At 35.9% G+C, this 24723-nt stretch overlaps 1 protein-coding gene across 3 annotated transcripts in view; it reads right to left on the reverse strand.

Annotated features, from left to right (window-relative positions):
* Positions 1-1740: 1740 nt before the first annotated feature.
* The window catches only part of EMB2746 (RNA-metabolising metallo-beta-lactamase family protein), a 40801-nt gene continuing 17818 nt past the window's right edge, over positions 1741-24723 (reverse strand). For 2 of the 3 annotated variants that reach the window (XM_086453180.1, XM_086453182.1), the window contains 11 exons: positions 17767-17949; positions 17564-17644; positions 9638-9703; positions 9432-9524; positions 6517-6642; positions 6090-6203; positions 5726-5821; positions 5546-5643; positions 4992-5449; positions 2985-3442; positions 1741-2145 (listed from right to left, as the gene is read on the reverse strand). In XM_086453180.1, the coding sequence (XP_086309306.1) occupies positions 2056-2145; positions 2985-3442; positions 4992-5449; positions 5546-5643; positions 5726-5821; positions 6090-6203; positions 6517-6642; positions 9432-9524; positions 9638-9703; positions 17564-17644; positions 17767-17949 (1863 nt within the window). In that variant the 3' untranslated portion in view covers positions 1741-2055. The remainder of the gene's footprint in view (positions 2146-2984; positions 3443-4991; positions 5450-5545; positions 5644-5725; positions 5822-6089; positions 6204-6516; positions 6643-9431; positions 9525-9637; positions 9704-17563; positions 17645-17766; positions 17950-24723) is intronic. The other variant, XM_086453181.1, reaches the window with a different exon arrangement.

Below are 24723 nucleotides of genomic sequence, written 5' to 3' on the forward strand. Positions count from 1 at the left end.
TAGACATGCATGTCTATTCAAACAGTTACAACCCAAACTTACCATTCCATTGGATTACGTGATATTTCAAAAGGAGGTATTTAAAATCTTGGTGGAAATATATGAGTGAAATAAATAGAAAAGAATTTTGATAATATGACGCAATATGTGACTAAGGCAACTGAGGCCATTTTCTCTCTCCTACCCATACTGATATAAAGAAAACTTTTTGATTTGATCACCTTGTCATATTAAAAACATGATCCGATGCAATGCAGTCGTAGAGGACAGAATTATATTAACTTTAAAAAAATAATTATTTTTCACACTTGAATTTTATTTTTAAATTTGAGTGCTCGGTGAGCATTCATTTTCAACACCTTGGATCAAGCTTGAAAAATAATATTTTTTTAACATTATTTGTTTTTAATATGAATATTTTCATAAAATCTAAAAGGCTATGCTGTTAGATTGTAAATGTGATAATCAATATGGGCTCAACAACCCTTTTTAAGATTTGAAATCTCAAAAAATAAATGAGGTCAACATGTAAGAGAGAATCTCTTTATTGCTGATGTCATTCACACCACATGTCAAACGATTGTTGGACTGTGAGCAAACGCGTCAAGTGCATGCGCCAAAACCGCATCATATTATCAGCACTCAATAGAAAATGCAAAGTGTGTCTTGTAATGAAGAGGGTAAGAGGGTTCCTTCGAAATTTGAAGCTTCAAAGTCGGACTCGTAAGAAAGATGATGTTACAAGTTGGCACAAATTAAGAGTAAGAAAACTTACTATTTCAACATTTAATGTTAGGTACAATACAAAGAAAGAGTGTCAAGTTAATAAGAGATGAAACTAGAAACGGTGGAGGGATTATTTGATAACATCAAAGAAAGTTGGGACTAGGAAGAGATACATGGGAAATTTGGATTTTCTTGACTAAGGTATTCAATTCAATAATATTTTAGAATACAAAGATGCTGGATGAATAAAGGAAAGGCATCATAGTGTACCTCTATACATACATACATAAGAAAAATGGAGACATTCAAAGTGGTGCTAATTACTCATGTATTAAACCTATGCTCCACAATATGAAATTATGGGAAAGAGTGATTGAAAGCGATTACAACCAAAAATGAATATGTATCATATAACCAATTTGGTTTTATGTTTGGGTAGAGCAACCCATCAAGGACATATGTCTAGTTAGAAAAATAATAGAGAAAATAAGAACACTAATATAATTTTTATTCACAGAGAGAAAGCAAATACAAAGAGAATTAGTTCGTTGGGTATTGAGAAAGAAGTCTCTAATGGATATATTAACATACTAATAGACATATATGTTGGGATAGTTACGAGTGTAAGGGGGCAGATGGAGATGTGATGAACAACTCCAGCTACATTTAATCTAAAAATATCAAGGATTGGCTTTCAGTCCATATTTGTTAGCTCAAATCATATAGATGAATAAACTGATGTATGTCATTTGCAAATGATGTAATATTAGTTGATGAGACTAGAGAGAAAATCAACAGAAAATTAGAATATGGAGAAAGATTTTACGGTTTAAGAACTTTAAAATAAGTAGAACTAAGACTGAGTATGTAGAGTGTAAATTTAACACAAATATTCAATCAAATTAGAAGAGGAATTTTATAAGACAGACCACCAATGCAGCTTATTAGCTTATATGGAGCCAAATATCAAACAGTTAATAAGTTGTGTGGCAAATATAAGGATGGTGAGATGGATGAGTGGAAGAAAAGTGCATCTCATAACCATGTTTACAATTATGCTCTCTACAGAACATCACTCGTCAAAATCAGGTATTGATTTGAGGTTAATAAAACAAGCTTTCACACTCTAGGATCTTCTCACATTTTCATACAGGAAATTGTACAACAATAAACCCATTCAGCCAATCTATAAAAAGCACATAGATTTAAATAATCAATCAAATTAGTAATAATTATTAATCAGAAACTAGAATCTTCCAACCGATGATACAAAATTTAGTACCTTGTTGCTGGTATAAAGCCTACAGATGTTTCTTCCCTTCCCATGCATTAGGTCGCAGATGCCTCACGATTGGATAAAAGCTTATACATCATATCAAAATAAGGCCATGAACTGCTTTCATTACCACTCCGCGTTTCCTGCTAACAGAAGGTGCTGTCATCAGAAAATGCCTCTGTACTTTAAAAACTTGTGTGATGTGTCTGGAGGGATGGAAAGAAGCCATTTTGCACATATGTAGTACATGCATATATATATATAGGGAAGGATCAAGAGCCAACTAAATGGCCAACATGTTTATGAGTTGGAAGTTTAGGAATAGACTAATTTTTTGTGGAAAAAAAAAATTGATGGTTCACAATTCAACTTGTAAACTGGGGTTAGAAATTTCAGGATTGGCTGATTTTTTTTTGTGAGAATAATCTCCTCACCGTAGAAATCATCCTCACAAAAACAGCTCATTACGAAACTTTTAGCCCATATAGGACAAAACACTTTGGCTAGGACTTTGGCAACCGAATATATATATATGGACAGCGTTCGATAGACAACGTTTTGTCCTATATGAAATGCACCGATTTTTTGTGAGGATAATCTCCTCACCATAGAGATCATCCTCAAAAAAAATCAGCCCATTCCAAAACTTTTAGCCCATATAGGACAAAACATGTTGTCTAGAACATTGTCTACTGAATCTGACCCTACATATATATAGTGGGGGTCGTGGGACTAACCAAATGCATGGCCCTACAAAGAAGGCCAGGGTCAAAAATCGACTTCATGAATGACCTTGAACATCCCACCTGAATGTATGCTAAATAGCGACATGATCGGCAAAAGGAGGGAAATGATGGTGTCTTCCTTATCTAATACCCTATCACAAGTACTCTATTACACTCCATCATTATATGAAAATTTTATAAAATAGAATTTTCAGAAAAGAGTCCAGATAACAAGAAAGATGGATATGTGGGCAAACCTCATATTTCTGTACCAGAGATGCCCAAAGCGATTTGCATTGGCTTGGAGTACGGTTTATCCCATGACCCATCAAGTTCACAGATATTTCTTCCCAAAGGACCATCCGCCCTTTCACAACTTGGAATCTGCTATCTAATTCCCCACGCATTTTGATTAATTTCTTGACCTCCTCGGGTTTCCATTTGTTCCGTTTCGCAGATTTGGAAGACGTTGACCTAGAACTTAACGATTTAACAGAATCCTCTCCGCTGCTTTCAGTTCCATCTTGACCTTCCAAGTGTTCTTTTGGAATTGAACCATTATGGACTTTGACGGAAGGCTCAACAGGTGATGATGCAACAAATGATTTCCAGAAATTATCGGAATCTTCTTGGACAACTGATGATGAATCCTCTGAATCAGAACTTGACATAGCCAAGTCATCCTCAGATGGTAGTCGATCATCAAAACCCTCACCTGCATTAATAGAATAGAAAGAAGAAAAAAAGAAAAATATAATTAAAAAATACTTGCTAATTTCATGGCTTCTAAAAATTCCCTGGAGAAAACATACTAGTATAATACAACCATTTTGTAAAGACAATGTACCAATAGAATTCTGGTATGTACTTGAGGCATTTTGGGTTCTTGAGGAGAGGAATAAGCCTCAATTAATTGTTTTTAAAAATCCTAAAAATATATAACAATTATAATAAATTCAAAAAAACCATTAAGTAATAAAAGAACAAATAAATGATCCATCTGAGCCGTCACATTCGTTTGGACAGTCCTGAAAAATTATCATCAATGGTCTTACGCAAATTTTGAAATGGATTCTTAGTCAGCTCAACCTAAAATATCTTTGTAATTCAACAAAGAAGATATGTTTATCAACTCCATACATCTCCCACGCATACCACGTCAGGACCTAAGTAACCAAGTTTGGATTTGACAATTATTCGGCATCGGTAAATCCAGGAAAAATGGAGGATTATAAGAATAATACTTTCAAGCTATAAAATAGGTGTATTACATAATCCACATGCATGAAAAATTCACAATCATAAAAAAAAATATAAACCATGTATTACAATCACAAAATATAAAATATAAGGCATGATTCAAGCAAGTATCACAAATTTACAATCATAAAAAAGACTACAAAGATTCAAGGATTGCTGGAAAAGTTCGGTGAATAAGGGAAATAAAAGGTTCTCTCTGAAAAGTACACCACAAGGCACCAAACCACATATCATAAATTTCTCCATGCACTACATGTTTTGGTGCTGTGTGATACACTTTTTAGGTCCACTGGTCCTTCAAATGTTTGGCCCACCCTTGTTGACCTTTCTCTCATCATGGCCCCAGACCCAATGCTTATGAATTGTGGGTTCTATGAGCCTGTTCATTAAGCCCATGATGAGAATGCTAGAAATCAATGTTCAATTTGACTTTTAAGATATTGTTTCAACAAGGGATGGCAAAGGCATGGGACAGTGGGCCTGAAAGTATGCCACATGGCACCAAACCACATCAAGAATGGATAATCTTGGGGCCTACATATCTGGAATGTTCTTCAGTACATAAAACTCTGGCAGAATATATGAACGTGTGACTGGTATGCATACAATCTGGACCACAAATTTGGTAGGTCCCCACCTAAAGTATGAGCAGTTGTTTTCAATCATTCAATTTTACTCTACTCTGGGTAAAGCTCACAAAAAAGGAAAAAATAGCAAATAAAATGAACTACCGACCACATGAACAAATCCCAGTCACACATACTGCCCCCTTGGAAAGTCCTACGTGAACTGGTTGAGTCGAGGGTCAACCGGACCCTGGAGGGTGTCCCCAAGGAATTCATTGCTTCATGGGGTTTTGAACACTTGACCTACCCTTCCAGAGGAGCTTAACGAGGCTCAGCTTGCCACTAGGCCAACCCCTTGGGGTTAAAGACACTCTCATATGTATAGTCAGTTTAAAATCAGAGGCATCTACCAAAATTCCATAAAAAAATTTTGCAGACCTTTGATCTCTTGTTCTACAGTGTCTTCCTCTTGGTGGGTATCACCCTTGCTTACTTCTTCAAGCATCCTACTAGACCTCTTCTTTTTTGGATGTGTTGCATCAACCACTTTATTCAGTGCTGATAACCCGAAACCCACAGAGGACTTGCCTGATAATCTGTCCTTAAGCTCATCAGCAAGAACTCCCACCGTGTTCTCTACAGCAACTGCAATGACTTCTGGTCTTTTACTACTATATTTCCTAACCATCTTCCTCAATACCTCAGATACTGTTCGTTCCATGTGGTTTAGCGGACAGTTTACAGGACAGCTCGATAACGCGGCATGGGCAGCCTTGTATAGTGCATCCAAGAGTTTCCCTTTGTCGAGCCATAAGCAACGTGTGGTGATTCTTATTTTTCCTTTTATGGTAGTTTGAAATAGGCCTTCTGTACTTTGTGGCCGCGAAATTTCCATACTGCCATTGAGAAATCAAAATTAATGGGATTGCGCACAATTTCACGTCAATTTAAGGGGGAAAAATAAAAAAAGAAAGTCTTCTACTTAGGCAAACCTGACAACAATAATACCATCAGATGCAATTCTTAATCTCTCGTCTACACAAAGTTCTGAAGATGTTCCAAATGCTTTATCACCATCGCTATACATCAACTGCAATCAGAGCTCAACAAGGAATTAGAATTTTTCTCCAAACTAACATCTTAAAAGAACAAGACCTTAAAGAATCTCCAACCTGTAAGTTTTCTTTTCCTAAGGAAATAAACCCATTTGACAAAACTCTTCTGTTTCTCAAGTGTGAAACACCAAGCATTTCTCCGTTCTTTATCACCTGTAGTGGAGTTTACTTCAAATCAAAATGTATCACAAGTAGCTTATAATTTTATATTTATAACATCGGAGAGAGAATCGATTCTCTCGGTCTTCTTTAACTTTTAATTTACTAGAAGAAATAAATTTGATAAGGGGAAAATCTTTCTCTGGGAATTTCAAATGATCCATCATAAAAGGAATGTTTAATCAAAACTCTACATGGTCATCACATCTGCAACGCCAGATCCCACCATGAGTTGATAAAAAAAATTAAAAAATTTACTCACAGTTGTGTGATGGATGCCAGTTGATTTTCCAAGTAATTCGTGCTCTTTCAGGAACAAGAGTTCTCCATGAATGGGTAGAAAATGTTGCGGCTTCACAATCTTAAGTACTTCCTCCTTCAAAAATAGATAAAACAACTTTTAAAAGTTTTTCATCCCTGAGAAAAATAACTGAAATATAGGAGAAAAACTGCATATTGAAAAGATTTCATTGAAATTGTTCATTTGGGAATACGTATTAAAGAGACATTCAAACTTATGAGTCCAATTATGTAAAGAAACAGTCATAATATTAAATGACATCTTTTTTCCTTTACCAATAACTAAATAGTTGAAAGTTCGCAATGATAAGGCATACATCAGAAAACAGAATTTTGCAATCTAAAATGTATTCACGTAAAATACTCCAAAAATGTACAAAAAATCATACCAGTTCTCCACGATATCCATGGCCAGATGTGTGCAGCATCTCATTCTTTCCCATCACAATTGTGGAACCAAGATCTGCGACTCGGTTCAGCATTTTCATTACTCGGGTCTCATTTCCAGGAATTACCTAAAAATAATTAATCACATTAGCTTCTAGTCCAATGAATTTCATGTGTAAAAAATGTGCAATCACGACAATATAAATATATAGTCAATTAAGTAATCATAGATGACACAACTTATAAAGTATGAGCCTATACAAATGAGACATCAACAGAAAACTGTTAGCATTCAAAGGGAAGAAGAAAAGCCGATTAAGATTGGAATTTGAAAACCAAACATTTGCTTGCTAAATTACAAATGTTATTTGTTATATCATTGCAGCGAAAGCGGTACTAAAACGAGATAGGTTGAAACAATAGAGTGTATAAAGATACAAAAGCCACACTGAATGATGATATCAGCCATTTCATCAGCTACCCACGACACACAAGAGTACGAGATGTTCAAGAAGATGCGATCATTCAAATCTCCTTCACTAAGTGGAAGATGATGCACAAACAATTATCATAGCGAGAAACAGCTTCAACCATGATTTTATCAAAGTTTTGCCTTTCGGCTCTTAAGATAAATAAAAGAAATAAAGCTTCACACTAGTTCGGATACTCTTCCCAATTGAACTTCTGAAACGACCTTCAATGCCATAAAAGTCAACTTAATTATATCATCTTTTGGGGATGCCATTCCACGTGAAAGTTGCATGACAAGGGGGATGACAATGATATTGTTTTCCAGTCTTGTAAGATATGAGGCACAAGAAATGGCATTGCAAGAATCACCTTCCAACATGATTTTATCAAAGTTCTGCAGTTTGGCTACTCTTAAGCCAGATATAAGAAATAAAGCTTCACACTTGTTTGGATCACTCTCCCCAAGGGGCCTAAGTACACATGATCTCTCCTTTGGAACTTTGGAACAATGGAAAAGACATCCAATTGCTAAGAAATCAACTTAATTTCATCATCCTTTGGGAATGCCATTCCACATGAAAGTTGCATGACAAGGAGAAGAACGATGCTACTATCTTCCATTAATGTAAGATGTCATTACAATCTACCCCTTTAAAATCCTTTAATGTAATGGCCCAATAAGATTCCATAACTTCAATCCTTTCAATTTTTTTTGTTTTTGATAAGTATAACTTCAATCCTTTCAATTGTTACACGAATGTTAGAAAAAAGGAAAAAAAAAAAAAAATATATATATATATATATATATATATATGGGAAATGTTCAGCACCCTAAGTTTTACCACACACTTTAACAAACGTTTTTTGTCCTACATGGGTTAGAATTTGGAATGAGCTGATTTTTGGTGAGGATGATCTCTATGATTAGAAGATCATCCTCCCCAAAAATCAGCCCATTCCGAAATGTTTAGCCCCATGTTTACACGTTGAAAAATCGTGGACCGTCCATTTTTGTAAATCAATTTTGATGGGGTTAGAAGTTTTGGAATGAGCTGATTTTTGGTGAGGATGATCTCCTCACCATAGAGATCATCCTCACCAAAAATCAGCTCATTCCGAAACTTCTAACCCATGTAAGACAAAAACGTTTGTTAAAGTGTGTGGTAAAACTAAGGGTGGCGAACGGGACCCTATATATATATATATATATATATATATATATAGATATCATTTTATTTCGTTCTTACTATGAGAGAGAAAGATTAGTTCCACCAAATCTTTATCTAATTGCCAACTAGGTATCCATATCTCTTGCCTCCAACAAACAAATATACACCTGGCAGAGTTTACTCTTGAACTTAACAAGTGGTTGAGTCAAACACCTGGCACCATTCATCTCTTCACATATCATTCTAGTTTATAATTTTGTCACATTGTTTACATTGATTGTAAAGCCTATAATGTACTCCTACACCTCAAATGAAAAGCAAGAAATGAAGAGACTTTATACTAATCAAAATCCATACTATTAAGTATGAAGAGAACCTCCATAAAGAACTTTTCTATGACTACAAATAGGATATACATAAATGAATTCCTCGTTTCAAAATATCTCCCACGAAAAGACTTTATTATAAACGATGATGAACACACATCTTGGGAATTTGCCTTTAGAAGGGAATGAACAATTGGAAATTGACCCCATTGCTAACTTTCTACCCCATATCCATAGTCATCTTCATTCCCCATTGAAGGACGATTGGCAATAATAATCTTGTAATAGAAAAGGCTCAGTTTTGGTTCTTCTTATTATGCTTTAGATCCATCTCCGATATCTTGATTTCCAGATGCATTTGTTTGGGGTTCAAAAATTCTTTCAAAACTGATGTTTTCTTGGAATGTTTCTTTGTAAAGAATTCTTCCCAATAAGCATTTGATCCATTGAAAGATAATAATTATTGATTTTTGCTCCATATGCAAGTCTTATGGATAAATTGTTAATCATTCCTTCCTCCATTGTGATATAGATAGAGCCATTTGGTGTTATTTTTTTCTTTAATATGAGATTTGTTGGACTCTACGAAGATCAGTACTTGAGCTCTTTAGTTGTTGGCAATCCAATGCTCTCTTCTACATGGAAGCCAATCTAGGGATTCCTATCCTTTGTGATCATATGGGGATTATGTAAGAAAAGGAAAAGAAAGATCTTGAAAAATAGGAATGGGTTGATGTTCTGTGTTTTTTTGTACTTTCTTGTAGGTTCCAGAATAAAAGAAAACAATCAAAATGCAACTTAATGGTGCTATAACGGCATGGATTTTGGTTCATCGCCAGATTTCTGGCTTAAATAGGCTACCGATTTAAATACTTTGAAAGAATTTAGTTAAAAATAAAATACCCAATCATGGACCCCTTTGAATTTCCATTCGTAAACTTAAACAGTTACCTTGGCTGAATATAAAATCACATCATCCTTGGTGAGTTTAAGGGAATGACTGCTTCCATATGATGCAAGGTTAAGGGCAGCACGAGGTTCTGCCTGACACAATAATACATCGAGTCATATGTTAGCTAAAATGCTGCTGCTATAGACCTTTTGTAATCATTCCAAGGATTCAGTCTCTGACTGAAATTCATTTTAGATTATCTTACTTGTGAGCCCGTCGTAACTATGAGCAAATCCTTAGGAGCATAAGCATCAATGTCTTCCACTTTCACCTGCAGAGAGTGTGAAATATGAGAGGGACAGATAATATAATAGTCATGAAGGACGTACTACATGATTTCAGAATTCTGAATCATGGTGAATATAACTGATACAGATCCAAACATTTGACTACTGCTACAAACAAACAAACATTACAATGACTACTCACTTATATTTGTGTAGTATTTTAACATTTTTTGTTTCAAAATCAGAAGCCCTAATTTTATTTTATTTTCAAATATCATTTGAGCAGGATAATACCTATGTATCTAAATTATGTTTTGCAGATGCTTCCTAGGCACACAAATTTCTTGATACACCAGTCTCCCAGTCTCAGAGTAGAATCCACTTGTACTCTACAACTACTTCATGAAACTAATACCTAAATAAAGTAACACTAGAAGTAGATTACAAGCCCACTGAAAGAGGAAAGTTGCCCGAGACAACTCTATCTTGCTCGGGTGGGGGTCACAGTCCGACAACACCACTAGAGACAGCATTACCAGTCCTATATTTAGTGTATTATCCATCTATTAAAGTAATGTGAAATGTGTGCCTTCAGAAGAATTGCAAAAAGTAATTCTTCAACCCCATAATAAGAGCTAGGGAGATATATATATTAATAAAAGTGTGAATGGACGTAAACGCCCTTACATAGAAATAATAGAAAAAACATATAACAATAAACATTATTTCCAATAATCTCCCTCAAGCTAAGGCAAATATATCAATTAAGCCCAGCTTGACAAGATGAAAGTTAGTAACAGAAGGACCAACAGACTTCATAAGCATATCGACAAGCTGATATGAAGAACATACAAAGACTGTCTGAAGATCACCAGATCGAACTTTCTCCCTGAGAAAATGAACATCAACCTCTATATGTTTGGGCCTTTCATGAAGAATTGAATCAGATGCAAGCATGATGACAGACTTGTAACCACAAAATAAAACGAAAGAACCAACGACAGGAAATCCCAACTTCGTCAATAAAAATCTAAGCAAAATAAGCTCACAAGTGGCAAGGGCCATAGCTCGATACTCGACTTCAACAGAAGAACGGGAAACTACATTATGTTTCTTACTTTTCCATGAGATCAAGTTACCACCATGGAAAGTGCAAAAACTAGAGATAGATCTCCTATCTGTAAGAGAACCAGCATAATCAGCATCCATAAAACAGGACAAATGTGGTTGAGCAGTAGACGAGTAGAAAAGTCCAAGACCAGGACAAAACTCAAATAGCGAAGAATACGATAAACGGTATCAAAATGAGAGGTAAACGGAACATGCACAAACTGACTGATTACACTAACTGCAAAGGTCAAATCCGGTCTGGTGCAAGTCAGATAAAACAGACAGCCAATAAGTTTCTGATAAGAAGAAGGATCAGATAAAAGAACACCAGATTCAGCATGAAGACGATGATTGTGATCCATAGGGGAGGAGGAAGGACGACAACCAAGCATTCCAATGTCTTGAAGAAAATCTAATGTGTATTTTCGCTAAGATAGCGAAATACCATGGCAAAAGCGGCTCACTTCTATCTAGAGAAGTACTTGAGAGGACCCAAGTCTTTAATCTCAAAAACACGATCCAATAGCATCTTAACTCTATCAATCCACTGTGCATCATCTTCAGTCATGATAATATCATCCACATAAACCAAAACAATGTTGCAACGATCATCCACTCCTCGACGAACAAAACAAGTATGATCTGAGTGGCATCTAGAAAACTTCATAGATAAAATTACCTCAGAGAAACGTTGAAACCAAACTCGCGGGAACAGCTTCAAGTCATACAAGGATTTGAGAAGACAACAAACCTTCCCTGAATACTCCCCCTGAAGCTGAAACACAGGAGGGGGTCCATATAAATAACCTCAGTTAGATCACCATTCAGGAAGGCACTCTTCACATCGAGTTGGTGAAGGGGCAACAAGTGACATGCAGCTAAAGAGATAAGGAGGCGAACAGTAGAGAGTTTGGCTACAGGAGAAAATGTAAAACCAAATCTTTTCCTAGAGTCTGCGCAAAACCCTTAGCAACGAAACGGGCCTTGTACCGATCAACAATGTCATCCATGAGATATTTAATAGTGAAGACCTATTTACAACCAACAATCCGCTTTCCAGAAGGAAAGGGAACAAGCTCTCAAGTGATTTTTCTGCAAAGCATCCATCTCAGCAGCCATGACTCTAGTCCAGTAAGGATCTCGCAACACCTCTTATACAGACCGAGGAACTCAAATAGAATCAATGACAGTAAGGTAGGCTCAATAAGAGGGAGAGAGTCCATGATAAGAAACAAATTGGACAATAGGATGATCAGTATTACACCCCCGCTTACCTTTGTGAAGCACAATAGGCAAGTGAGAATCAGAAATAGAAGGAATAGGAGTCGGTGTAGGTGAGGGCATACCCAAGTCCAAGGAAGAGAGTTGGCAAGGTTGGAGAGGGACGACGAGAGTATACCTTCAATGGCAACAAAACTAGAGATGGAGATGAAGAGAAAATCAGATAAGGCAGCACTACAAGAGAGGGATCCTACAAAGGAAAAGAGTACTGCAAAGAAAATATAGTACAGAGTAGAGAACATTTTAAAAAAAAGTGATATTCAAATAATGAATTACAAAATGAGAAATGGGATCATAACAGTGATACACCTTTCGCATAAACGAGTAACCTAAGAAAACACATCGAGTGACTTTGTCATCTAATTTCGTGCGATGAGGGGTCCTGTCTTGAACAAAACAAGTGCACTCAAAGACACTAAGTGTAAGGGGGAAGAGAATGCTATCAGGACGAAAAACATAAAAAGGCACATGTCCCCTTAAGGTGCGACTCGAAACACGGTTAAGAAAAATCGCAGTGAGAACTGCCATATTCCAGTATAACTTAAGAACATGCATTCCTTGAAGAAGGCAACGAACAATGTTCATGAGGTAGTGGTTCTTGCATTTCGCAACTCCATTCTTTTTAGAAGTGTAGGTACAAGTCAACTAGTGAAGCATACCGTGCTCATGAAGATGGGGATCGAATCCCATCAGAAATATATTCCCTTTTATTATCAAGTAGTGGTTCTTGCATTTCACAACTCCATTCTTTTTAGAAGTGTAGGTACAAGTCAACTAGTGAAGCATACCGTACTCATGAAGATGGGGATCGAATCCCATCAGAAATATATTCCCTTTTATTATCAGACCTAAGGGATTTAACAGTGACATTGTATTGAGTCTTAATCATTTTAAAAAATTAACAAAAATAAGAAGTACCTCAGAACGAAAATGCATCAAATAAACCCAAGTACAACGAAAATAGTCATCAATAAAAGTAATATAATATCTATGACCATTAAAAGCAGTAACAGGGGAAGGCCCCCCCACATCAAAATAAACTAAATCAAATATTGCATTAAACATATGCATGCAAGGAATATAAGAAGTACGTGTGTTTTAAAAAACTCACACACAGAGCACTGAAGCTTGTATACACTACAAGAAATTTTTAAAACAAGAAATAAATAACATAAATGCTGAAAATTAGCTTGCCCTAAACGACTATGCCATAAATCTAAAGTATAAGAAATAAAAATATGGTTCCCAGAAAGTGGAAGCACAGTAGCCGGAACAATAAGTTGAGATCCAAACAGGTACAACCCATTTATCTCATACCCCTTGCCAAAAATCATCCTCAAAGTAAGGTCCTGAAAAATACACTGAGTATGAAAAAAAATTACGGAGCAATTTAGATATTTGGTAATACTTGAAAGCGCCCTCGATCCGCGGGGTGCGCGGATCCGCTTTTGACTCTTGAGGTTTGGGAGTCGCCACCTAGTTATTGTGGTCTAGGAACCAAACTGACTCTAACATGGATAAAAAGAACTAATCTACCACAAAAAATCTGAATTCGGGGATCATGTTACGGGGTTGGAAGGTGTAGGCACCAACCCCGTCCGGCCAAAGCCGGTCTCTACTAACTTCCCAAATATATCACATTGCTAAAAACCTAGATAAAAATAAAAAATTACATACCTTTCCGATAGCAAGGATTTTGTTCCCTCAGATCTGACAAAAAGAGCTCATTGTACTGTACTCCCTTGCTTCGTTCTGTCTCCGGATTTGACTTCGGATCTCCTAGATCAAGGTATCTCCTTGTTTTTGGATCTGAACTCTTCATGTTTGTTGCGGATTTGGGGGTGTTTTTGGAGGGATTTTAGGTGTTTTCTAGACTAAAATTGAAGGAGGGATGTTAGGTAAGGAGTTGGGGCTCCAAAACTAGGGTTTATGGGGGGCTAGGGGAGCTTCTAGACCTACTTCTCTTAGGGTTTATGATTTGATTCGAAAATAGGGTGTGAGCACTCTATTTATAGAATTTTCTTAAGGTTGATTTGGATAGAGTTAGTGTTTAATTAGAGATCTTTTAATTAGAGTTGTGTTTTAGTTAAAATTGTTTTAGGTAGAATTGTGTTTTAATTAGAATTGTTTTAGGTAGAATTGTTTTTAAGTTAGAACTCTATTAGATAGAATTATTATTTAATTAGAATTCTATTATGACTTTGGTTATTTGATTGACTTTTAATGTTTTGACTTTAGTCTTAATTGATTGACTTTTAATATTTTGACTTCAGTCTTGCTTAATTGACTTAATTTTGACTTTAGTCTCACTTGATTGACTTTTAATATTTTGACTACAGTCTTGCTTGATTGACTTTAAATTTTTGGAGAACCCCCTTCCATTATTTCTTTAATTCTTGGGACCCCCAAATGGAGGGGTCCTTAAAGAAATATCCCACGAACCCTCAACAATTTTGCCTGAGAGTCCGATTAATCGATTTTTTAGGTTAAAATTTTTAAATTAATTTCATTAATGTTTCACTTTAATTATTTAATGTTTTATTTATTAATTTCGAATTTTTAATTATGAAAATTGTGAAATTACCGTTTTGCCCCGAAGAGGACTTTTCACGTTTTAAGTCGGTTTTTTAATGTTTTAGGATGTTTTAGAATCGATTTTTCATAAGGAATTCAATGGAAATATTATTTTGTGTCATTTATGAAGTTTTTTGTGTGAAATGATTGTGAACTTTATGATGGGCATTTTCGTAATTTTGTCAAATTCTGTTAAAATTGGTGAAATGATTTATTTGGTTCCGTTTTGTTATTTTATGTGTTCGAGAGAGTTTTCCTAAGCGTAACGTAGGCTCTAGGGTTGTTTTGAGGTTAGGGGTATTTTGGTAATTTGGTAATTTTTTAGTGATTTTTATCGTGAAGTTTCTTTTTGGTCTGCAAGATGATGATTTCTATGTTTCTGGGGTCGTATTTTCCTAGCGTAGCGTGGTTTCTAAGGTTTTGTCAATTCGAGATACCTCATCCGGATTCTAAAAACACATCTGGTAACAAAATAAAGCAATGGAATACACATCCATCATTGGGAATCATTGCAATCGGATTGACGAGTTGATTAATCAGGCGAGTGCAAAAATGGGGTGTCTACAATACTACTCATAAACAAAAGGTTAAGAGATAGATTAGGAACATGAAGTACAAAGTCAAAGGAAAAGCCAGAGGATAAGGAAATGGTACCCTTACTATGGATAGGAGTAAAGGACCCATCAATAAGGCGAACCTCCTTATGAGTAGTAGGAAAAATAAAATAAGTACAATAGCTAGACTCATCAATCATGTGATTAGAGGCACCAAAATCAATTTCCCAAGTCAGAGGAGCAGATCCAGACTGAGTGACATGAAATGCAGAAGATGTACCAAAGGGTGTAGTAATTAAGGCCACAGTCGATGATAAGTGAGTATGAGCATAGATCTGATCTCATACAATAACAGCAATCTGAGTTTGAAGTTGTTGCAGATCAATAGTACCAAGGGAAACAGGAGTGTCAGTAGGAGGAACTACTGATGACTCTACAATAGCAACACGGAGAACAGACTATCTCAAAGAAGGAGCGTCAGATGGGGATAAAACTGGAAGCAGTAAGCCTTCTCATGGCCAGTCTTCCCACAATGACTGCAAGTAAGACCACTTCCTTTACCACGGACATGGCCCCCACGACCTTTATTCCCAAATCCCTGAGTACGAGAGTCAGAAAAATCCAAATTGACTGCTAGAGCCATCTGATCTGTAGCTAAAGCAAATATAATACCATGAGTCTAAATCTGAGAGAGAACTATACAGCGACGACGCTCATTACTATCAATGGTCGCAAATGTTTCAAATAAATAAGGTAATGGGATGGTGTTAAGGATCTAGTTTCAAAGTGCCCCAAACTCAAGATGTAAACTCATGAGGAATTGGTATGTCTAATGTCGAACAATCCTAGTAACCACATACATGGCTATCTCTGCAAATAAATCGACCATAGACTCATACTGAGAAAGCTCCTCCCAACGGGACTGTAGAAATCCAAAGTACTACGCAACGCTCTGAGTCCCTTGGGTAGCCTGGGCAATATCTCGATAAAGCTCATAAGTCCTCGAGTCATGCCTTGCATGCACATATGCTTGAATGAGGGCTGCCCACAAAGAGTAGACAGTCTCATGATACATAAACATGGTGTAGATACGCTGCGCCATGGAATTGAAAAGCCATCCAAGAATGATGCAGTTATCAATCTCTCATTGTTCAATTTTGGGATCAGTAAGGAGTGGCTTGGCAATGGTGCCCAAAAGCCATCCACATTTTTCTCTATTACCCAAATAAAGTTCAACAGACCGAGACCAAGAATGAAAATTTCGACCATGTAATAGGATATTAGTAATATTAGTAATGTGTTGGGCAAAGGAGTTTGCCCCAAGAGTAGTGTTGAAGTCCTTGGTTTCTTGATGTGATGTCATGCTTACGAGAACAAACAAGAAAAAAGTAGATTTTGCTTGAAGGGAGATATATACCAAAAACCAGAAACAAACAAACTTGTTGTAGTCGAAAAAAAGAGAAAAAGGCACACAAGAGAATCCTGGTTGTTGTCACAAGGTTTAACACAACCCAAAAACTTATTGTAGCTACAACCACAAGGTGTAACACATCCCAGAGAATAGCCTAGATGCTATTGCAGGGTTTAACACACCCCAAAAAACTATATTTAGTTGTTGTCGCAAGATGCAACACAGTCCAACAAAACCCTAGTTGTTGTCATTGGGTTTAACATAGCCCAGAAAAACAGCCTAGCTGCTGCTGCAAGGTGTAATACAGTCCAGAAAAAGTCTACTACTGTCGCAGGGTGTAACACAGTCCAGAACATAGCCTAACTGCTGTCGCAAGGTGTACCACAGTCCAGAAAATAGCCTAACTGCTGTCGTAGGTCACAGACTCGGCCCTAGCTACTATCGCACAACAACTTGTTGCTATCGCAGGGCAGAAACCCTATCATAGGGTAAATACAGCGCAGAAAAGAACTATCGCAGCATGCGAAAGATGGATGAAGTCCCTATCGCAACATGCGATAAAGAGACCAAGAATCAAAAGAAAAAAAAAAACCCCAAAGGGAGACCTTCTAACAAAGTTGTACCTAGGTTACTAGGTCTAAAGATACAAAGATGTTGAGAAGAGAAGGAAAATGGAGAGAGGAGAAGAGATGGACTTCAAGGTTCAAGGAAAATCGAAGAGGGAACCCCAAAAGGGGGGGATGATGAGTCTTCTAGAGGCTTTGATACCAAGAAGAATTGTAAAAAATAATTCTCCAGCCCCATAATGATATATATATATCATTATGGGGCTGTATATATATATATATATTAATAAAAGTGTTAATGGATATAAACGCCCTTACATAGAAATAATAGAAAAAAACATAAAACAATAAACATTATTTCCAATACCTTCATGGATATGAAACATAATTTTGCTACACATTTCATACCAGAGTTGATGGATCAATTGGTGCCTTGCCGTCCTTCCAAGCAGCATCCAAGTATGTTCTTAGTGACATGCCAACAAATACCTATAACAATGACCAAAACCAATAAAAATGTCATATAGACACGTTTTTCAACATCAAAATTCTAGGAAGATTTCACAGAAAAGAGAATGGACTATAGAATACTAAGGAAAAATAAGGCGCACCAACTTCCGCCCAGTTAAATCAGCCGCAGATTTCACACTTCCAAGACGATGTATATTAGATGCAAACTGGGTAGTAATAACTCTTCCTGTAGCAGCTGATATATGTCTCATCAGCGAGTCTGCAACAACACTCTCACTAATTGTCCTTCCAGGTGACAGCACATTTGTTGAATCACTCATCATCTGAAAAGGAATGCTTATTTATTAAAAGATTTAAGTCTCCCTTTCTACATTAAACAAAAGATAGTTAATATAATAAACACACACACACAAACACATTATAAATATATATATAATATATATATATATATATATATAGGGTAGCGTTTGGGAACCAAAGTTTTGTCCTATATAGCTTAAAGTTTCGGAATGGACTGATTTTTTTTTTTTTTTTTTTTTTTGTGAGGATGATCTCTATAGTGAGGAGATCATCCTCGCAAAAAATCAGCCCAATTCGAAACTTCTAGCCCCATCAAAACTGGTTTACAAATTAACACTAGAAATTGACAATCCACGATTCTTCAACTTGTAAACTAGGGTTAGAAGTCTTAGAATGGGCTGATTTGTTGCGAGGATGATCTCCTCACCATAGAGATTATCTTTACAAAAAATCAGTTCATTCTTAAACTTCTAGCCCATATTTTACAAAAAAAGCTTTGACTATCTTTTTGGCTCTTGAACCCAATCCCATATGTTGTGGACAAAGGGTTTTATCCTATATGGGCTAAAAGTTTCTGAATAGGCTGACTTTTTGTGAGGATGATCACCATGGTGAGGGGATCATCCTCACAAAAAATCAGATCATTCTGAAATTTCTAACCCCAGTTTACAAGTAGAAGAATCGTGGACCGTCAATTTTTACCCCTAATTTGTAAACCACTTTCTCATGGGGTTAGAAGTTTCGGAATGAGCTGATTTTTGTGAGGATGATCTCCTCACCAGGAGACCATCCTCACAAAAAATCAGCCCATTCCGAAACTTTGAGCCCATATAAGACAAACTTTGGCTATTGAACCCACCCATATATATATATATAATAGATAGTGTTCGGTAGCCAAAATTGTAGACAAAGTTGTCTTATATGGCTAAAACATTTTGAAATGGGCTTACTTTTTGTGAGGATGGTCTCTATGCTAAGGAGATCATCCTCACAAAAAGACAGCCCATTCCAAAACTTATAACCCCATCAAAAGTGGTTTACAAACTAAAACCACGATTCTTCAACTTATAAATTGGGGTTAGAAGTTTAAGAATTGGCCGATTTTTTGTGAGGATGATCTCTATTTTTTGTGAGGATGACAACACTTTGGCTAGGAATTTGGCAACCAAACACTACCCTATATGTATAGAGAGAGAGGGATATAGGGTTGGGTTCAAGGGGCAACAAGATAGCCAAACTTTTTGTGTAAGCAATTTTTGATTGGGTTAAAAGTTTCCGAATGGGCCGATTTTTGGTGATGAGATCATCCTAACCACAAATTAGCCCATTCCCAAACTTCTAACCCCATCAAATTTGGTTTACAAATGAATACTAGAAATTGATGGTCCACGATTTTTCAACTTGTAAACTGGGGTTTGAAATTTCGGAATGGGCTGATTTTTGGTATGGATGATCTCCTCGCCATAGAGATCATCCTCACCATATATCAGCCCATTCCAAACATCTAGCCCATATTTTACAAAAACACTTTGGCTATCCTGTTGTCCCTTGAACCCAAGCCATACATATATATAGATAAGATAGATAGGTTATGTTGACTCAAGATATGACACAACATCTTGACCATGTAAATAAGAAATCCAATGGTTGAAAATTATCCACATGATAAGTATCATTGGGATATGTGTTGTTGAGATACGCATAAAATCTCAACCATTGGATTTTGTGTTTATACGATGAAGATCTTGTGTCATATCTTGAGCCAACAGAACCCAACCCATATATATATATGAATCATACTAGCACAAATTTTATTTAAAGAATAAAGAGAGTTTGAAAACAAAAACGAGCAACATGCACAAACTGTAATTAAAAAAAATTTTAAAAAAAAAACACTTCCTACAAAAAAGCACTTCGCAACAATATAAAATCCTTACAGACTCTTCCATTTTCCAGAAAGTCTGATAATACATTACCAAATCTGAGCATATAGAAGTAAGAAATATTCAAAGATGACGCCAAACCCAAGGTATTTCGCATCGCACCCTATCACACTAATCATCTCCCTCCTTTGACCAAAGGATTTGACTATGATAAACCACATTCTCCAACTGATCTTGAATGAAATATAGGACTTTCGTGCTGTTAGTCTCCAAAAAAAAACGGCAATCTAGGAAGGTCCTAGATTGCCAATTGACCATCCATCAAAGTTTAAATTGATCTAAGCATCCGTGGAAGGGCACCAAATATGAAGATGATGTAGGGAGGACCAACCATTGCTTTCCAATCCATCAAAATTTCAATGCTACCAACACCTTAAACTTCATAGTTTAAGACCATATGGGTTTTATCTTCTTGATCATCCAAAGAAGATGACGTATTCTTCAAGATTCTTCAATTTCTCTTTGCACATACCAAACAAGATAGCAAGAAGGTATCTCTTAAAAGGAAATCAACCCCCTACTACAAAAACATCCTGCTTGTCACTGGCAATGCAAACAGTTGCTAATGTTCTTGTACAGAAACAATGATGATATGGGTGAAGAGAAAAATTAGAGATACAAAAAGATTATGTGGAAGATTATAGCATTCAGCTTTGGGGCAAACTCTTGTGTCAACACTGGAAGAGAAAGACAAACATTTTTTAACTATCTAATAGAACAGCAAATTCCTAACTCCTATATGGAGATGATACATATCGAAACCTAGATGGACCCATATAGTCCAAAAGGTTAAATGATACATTTAAGACTAGCATTTTAAGCCTGGGGTTTATGCCAACACATGCTAAAAAGGAGCTCAAACTTGAATGGTCATATGTAGCATTAGATACGGGTCTGGCAAAACAGAAATAAATGTTAGTAGGAAAAATTTAGTAAACTAAGTTTCCAAGTACGTCCCAGGATGCCTATCAAAAAATTAAAAAATAGTAGTTCCCAGGACATTTGACGGTATTAGTGACTTTGATGCAATCAAAAATAGAAGAAAAAAATATGAACTCTGTAGTCCAAAACAATTTTTTTGAAAGCATACTCATTGAGGTTGCCTCAAGGCAAGACTATCAAGAAAGACCCTAAAGCTTTAAGTAAGGCCTTTTTTCCCTTAAAGGCATCCACCATATTCAAAGAGATATTGAAACTTAGGCCTCAGGAGAGGGGCGCTCCAGAGGCCACACCTTTTGACACCAAATATGGATGAGTTGTTTGTATGTTTTACTCGTTGTTCTTAAAATCATTATACAATGGTCCTTACAATTCTAAAATTGTCCTTGTTGTAACATCTAATTTACATTTGGGTCTTTTAACTATGTATATTACATTCTTAGTTAGGCTAGAATCTCTACAATCCATAATCTATTTGCGACTTCAACAATAGTTGGCACTACTTTTTCTTTCTTCACTATTATGCTACTTTACTAGTTATATTTCACTTTAGGCCGAACCTACTCCTACATTTCTAATTTTAGGGTAGTGATACATTTTTAATAGTTATAACTTATAATGCTAATTACACTATTAAGTGTTCTTTTTAGTAAGTGGGATTAAAGCTAGTGTGAATTGATCATCGTCTAGGGTACTAGTGATGTAAAGCTAGTGTTTGGATAGATCATTTTCTAGGGTACTAGTGTTGTAAAGCTAGTGTGAATTGATAAACCAATTTCTGATCCATTGCGATTCCACTCTGTGGTCTAGTGATGTAGGGTAGAACACACAAACCTAGAGTTTATGTTAAAAATATGTTTCTAGGGTGAAATCTCAAGAATTAATAGTAATGAAAAATCTCTATGTCGAACAAAACAGACTAGAAACTTCAATCTAAGTTTGAGATTTATGCAAATCAATTGCAAACACTAAAATTAAGAACCACTATCGGGCTCGTATGCTCAAAAACAAACAAACAAAAAAACAAAACAAAGAAAGGGAAGAAAAGTCTCTTCTTTTATTAATCAATCTTCAAAAAAACTGACTTCACTAAATTTGTTTATTGGAGCTCCTTATATAAATAAATCCTTCATAACAACTTACAAATCTTTCAAAACACTAAAAAGTAACTTCCTAATCTATCTATAACATATTACTAATATTCTTATCATATTAGAACTCAATTTGGACATTTAAAAGAACTTCTAATTATAACCTAAAAAATAAAACCGAATTTTAAACATAAAACAAATTAGAAACTAACTAGGAAAAGAAACTTTCTAAAATTGAAATAAAAATTAATTACGATTACTTAAACAATTTAAAAAATAGAAACTCAATAAAAGAAAGAGTCCTAAGAGAAGTTGGACTAGGTCTTGAGGACCAGTCAAAGCTTGGGTTGAGTTGACTCAGTCAAACAAAATTAACTCGATCAATGTTGCTGATTTCTTTCTTCGATGCATCTTAACTAGATCATAGGCATTGAGATAAGTGTCGGCAAACCTATCTACATCATCTTCCCCCAGTTTGAGAGAATTTTCCCTCGAATTCGTAGCAACATTATCTGAATGATTATCACCAAAGTATGAATATAGGTGTTTGGCATTAAAAACATCGGAAATGCATAAAGTGACGGGTAGTCTGAGTTGATAGGCATTAGAATTGATCTTCTTGAACTTAGTTTTGTTGTAGGTACCTATTAGAAAACTATGATTGTTAAGGTAGACCATCACTAAATATCCTTTTTCATGGGATTTGAAATGCCAAGGCTTATTCGAAAAAACTTTCCACAGCAAACAACCAATTAAGGAAATCATCGATGTGAAGAAGGTCATTGCATTGTGGTATTTTTGTCTTAAGCCGATATTCTACCTGATTAATTCACGTGGGTGATGGAATATAGTAGGGATTCAATTTATCAAGATAATCAGTGTAAGGGACTAATTAAGTTTAAGAAAGATGTTGAGGGTTACATGGAGAGTTGGGGGGTTATGAAAAACATGTTGTGGAGGCTGATTTTGGTGTTTCAAAAAGGTATGATGTTGGGGAAGTCCGTGAACAACTTGGTTTGAAAGTGGTGAAACAAAGGGATTTTGTTGGGGAGGAATGGCTGTGGGTGAGAAATTTCGATTTTGGCTATGGAGAGTTTGGAGAGGATTTTTGATAACAGAAACAACTTGGGGATGGGAAGAGATACCTTCATCAGCAAATTGAGGGAGAGATTGTAAAACATCTTCTTTAACTTAAGGAACACTCTGTAATAGTTGTTCTAATTCGACATTGACTATGGATTGAATTTCACTCTGTTGCAATTTGAGTCTCTCATCAAGGGCTTGTTTCTTCCTTCGAAGTATTGGAAATAGTAGTTTTTAAAACAGGAAATAAAGAACATAAGTGCTGAAAATTAGCATGTCCTAAGTGAGCATGCCATAAATCCAAAGTCTGAGAAGAAAAAAATATGACTCCCGGAGAGTGGAAACACAGACGCCGAAACCACAGTAAGTTGAGATCCAAACAAGTATAGCCCATTTCTCTCATACCCCTTGCCAAAAATCCTCCTCAAAGCTAGGTACTGAAAAATACCGTGAGTAGGAAAAAAAGTTATGAAGCAATTTAGAGATTTTGTAATACTACTCACAGATAAAAGGTTAAGAGATGAGTTAGGGACATGAAACACAAAATCAAGAGAAAAACTAGAGGAAAAAGGAATGGTACCTTTGTTGTGGATAGAAGTATGGTTCAAAATATCGTCTCGCTTCGTAATGTTTCGTACGAAACATTTTGGTTTTCCAGTATACCAAGATGAAACAACAGAAAAAAAAAAAATTTGAGTGTGTTTCAGAGGTATCCCTGTGAAATCAAAAAAGAAAATGAAAGGGAGTGGAAAAAAAAGAAAGAGAAAGACGTCTTAGTGACTTCCTCCTCATTTTTCTTCTTCTTCTTCTGTGTTTTTTCTTTCTTTTTTTCCTTATAGTTTTTTCGAAGTAACAATGGGCAGCTTGAGAGAGAAAGAGAGACATGTTAGCAACCTCCTCCTCCTCCTTTTTCTTCTTCTTTTTCTTCTCTATTTTTTCTTACTTTTTTTTCCTTACAATTGTTTCGAAGAAACAATGAGCTACTTAACCTTTGAAGAAACAATGAGTTGTTGAGCCATTGACCTTTGTCTCCTATGAAAGATTGGCTTTTTAAATGAAACCCTTCTATTTTAATAAATATTTGAGATACCTAGTAACTAATTGCATGCCCCTTGACTGTAGTCTTTTATAAAAAACTTCTATAAAAACCTAAAAACTAATGTGCCAAATGTATCGAATGTTTCGGTAATATTTCGAGTTTTTGTTTTGATTTTTGAAAACTCAAAACATAAGATCAAAACAAAATTTTAAACTATGAATAGAAGTAAGAGACCCATTAGCAAAACAAACATTCTTATAAGTAGTAGGAAAAATAGAAGAAGTAAATGACTAGACTCACCGGCATGTGATCAGAGGCATCAAAATCAATTACCCAAGTCAAAACAGCAGAGTCGGACTGAATAGCATAAAATGCAGAAAATGTACCTTGGGGCGTGGTAACTGAGGCCACAATCAAAGATGAGTGAATATGAGCATGAATCTGATTTCGTACAATAGCAACAATCTAAATCTAGAGTTATTACAAATCAATAGTACCACGAGAAGCAAGCTGTCCCAAAGAAGGGGTAGCAAAAGATCGCAACATATGAGGATAGAGCTGAAAGAAGCGAGTCTTCTCATGGCCAATCGTCACACAATAGCTGCAAGTAAAACCACTATTTTTACCATGGCCTCGACTCCCAAATCCTTAAGTACGAGAGTCAGAAAAACCAAAATTGACTAATAGAGTCATATGATCTGT

The sequence above is a fragment of the Akebia trifoliata genome, chromosome 9 (assembly GCF_017979445.1).
Source record: "Akebia trifoliata isolate Shusen 1 chromosome 9, ASM1797944v1, whole genome shotgun sequence".
Taxonomy (NCBI): Eukaryota; Viridiplantae; Streptophyta; class Magnoliopsida; order Ranunculales; family Lardizabalaceae; genus Akebia; species Akebia trifoliata.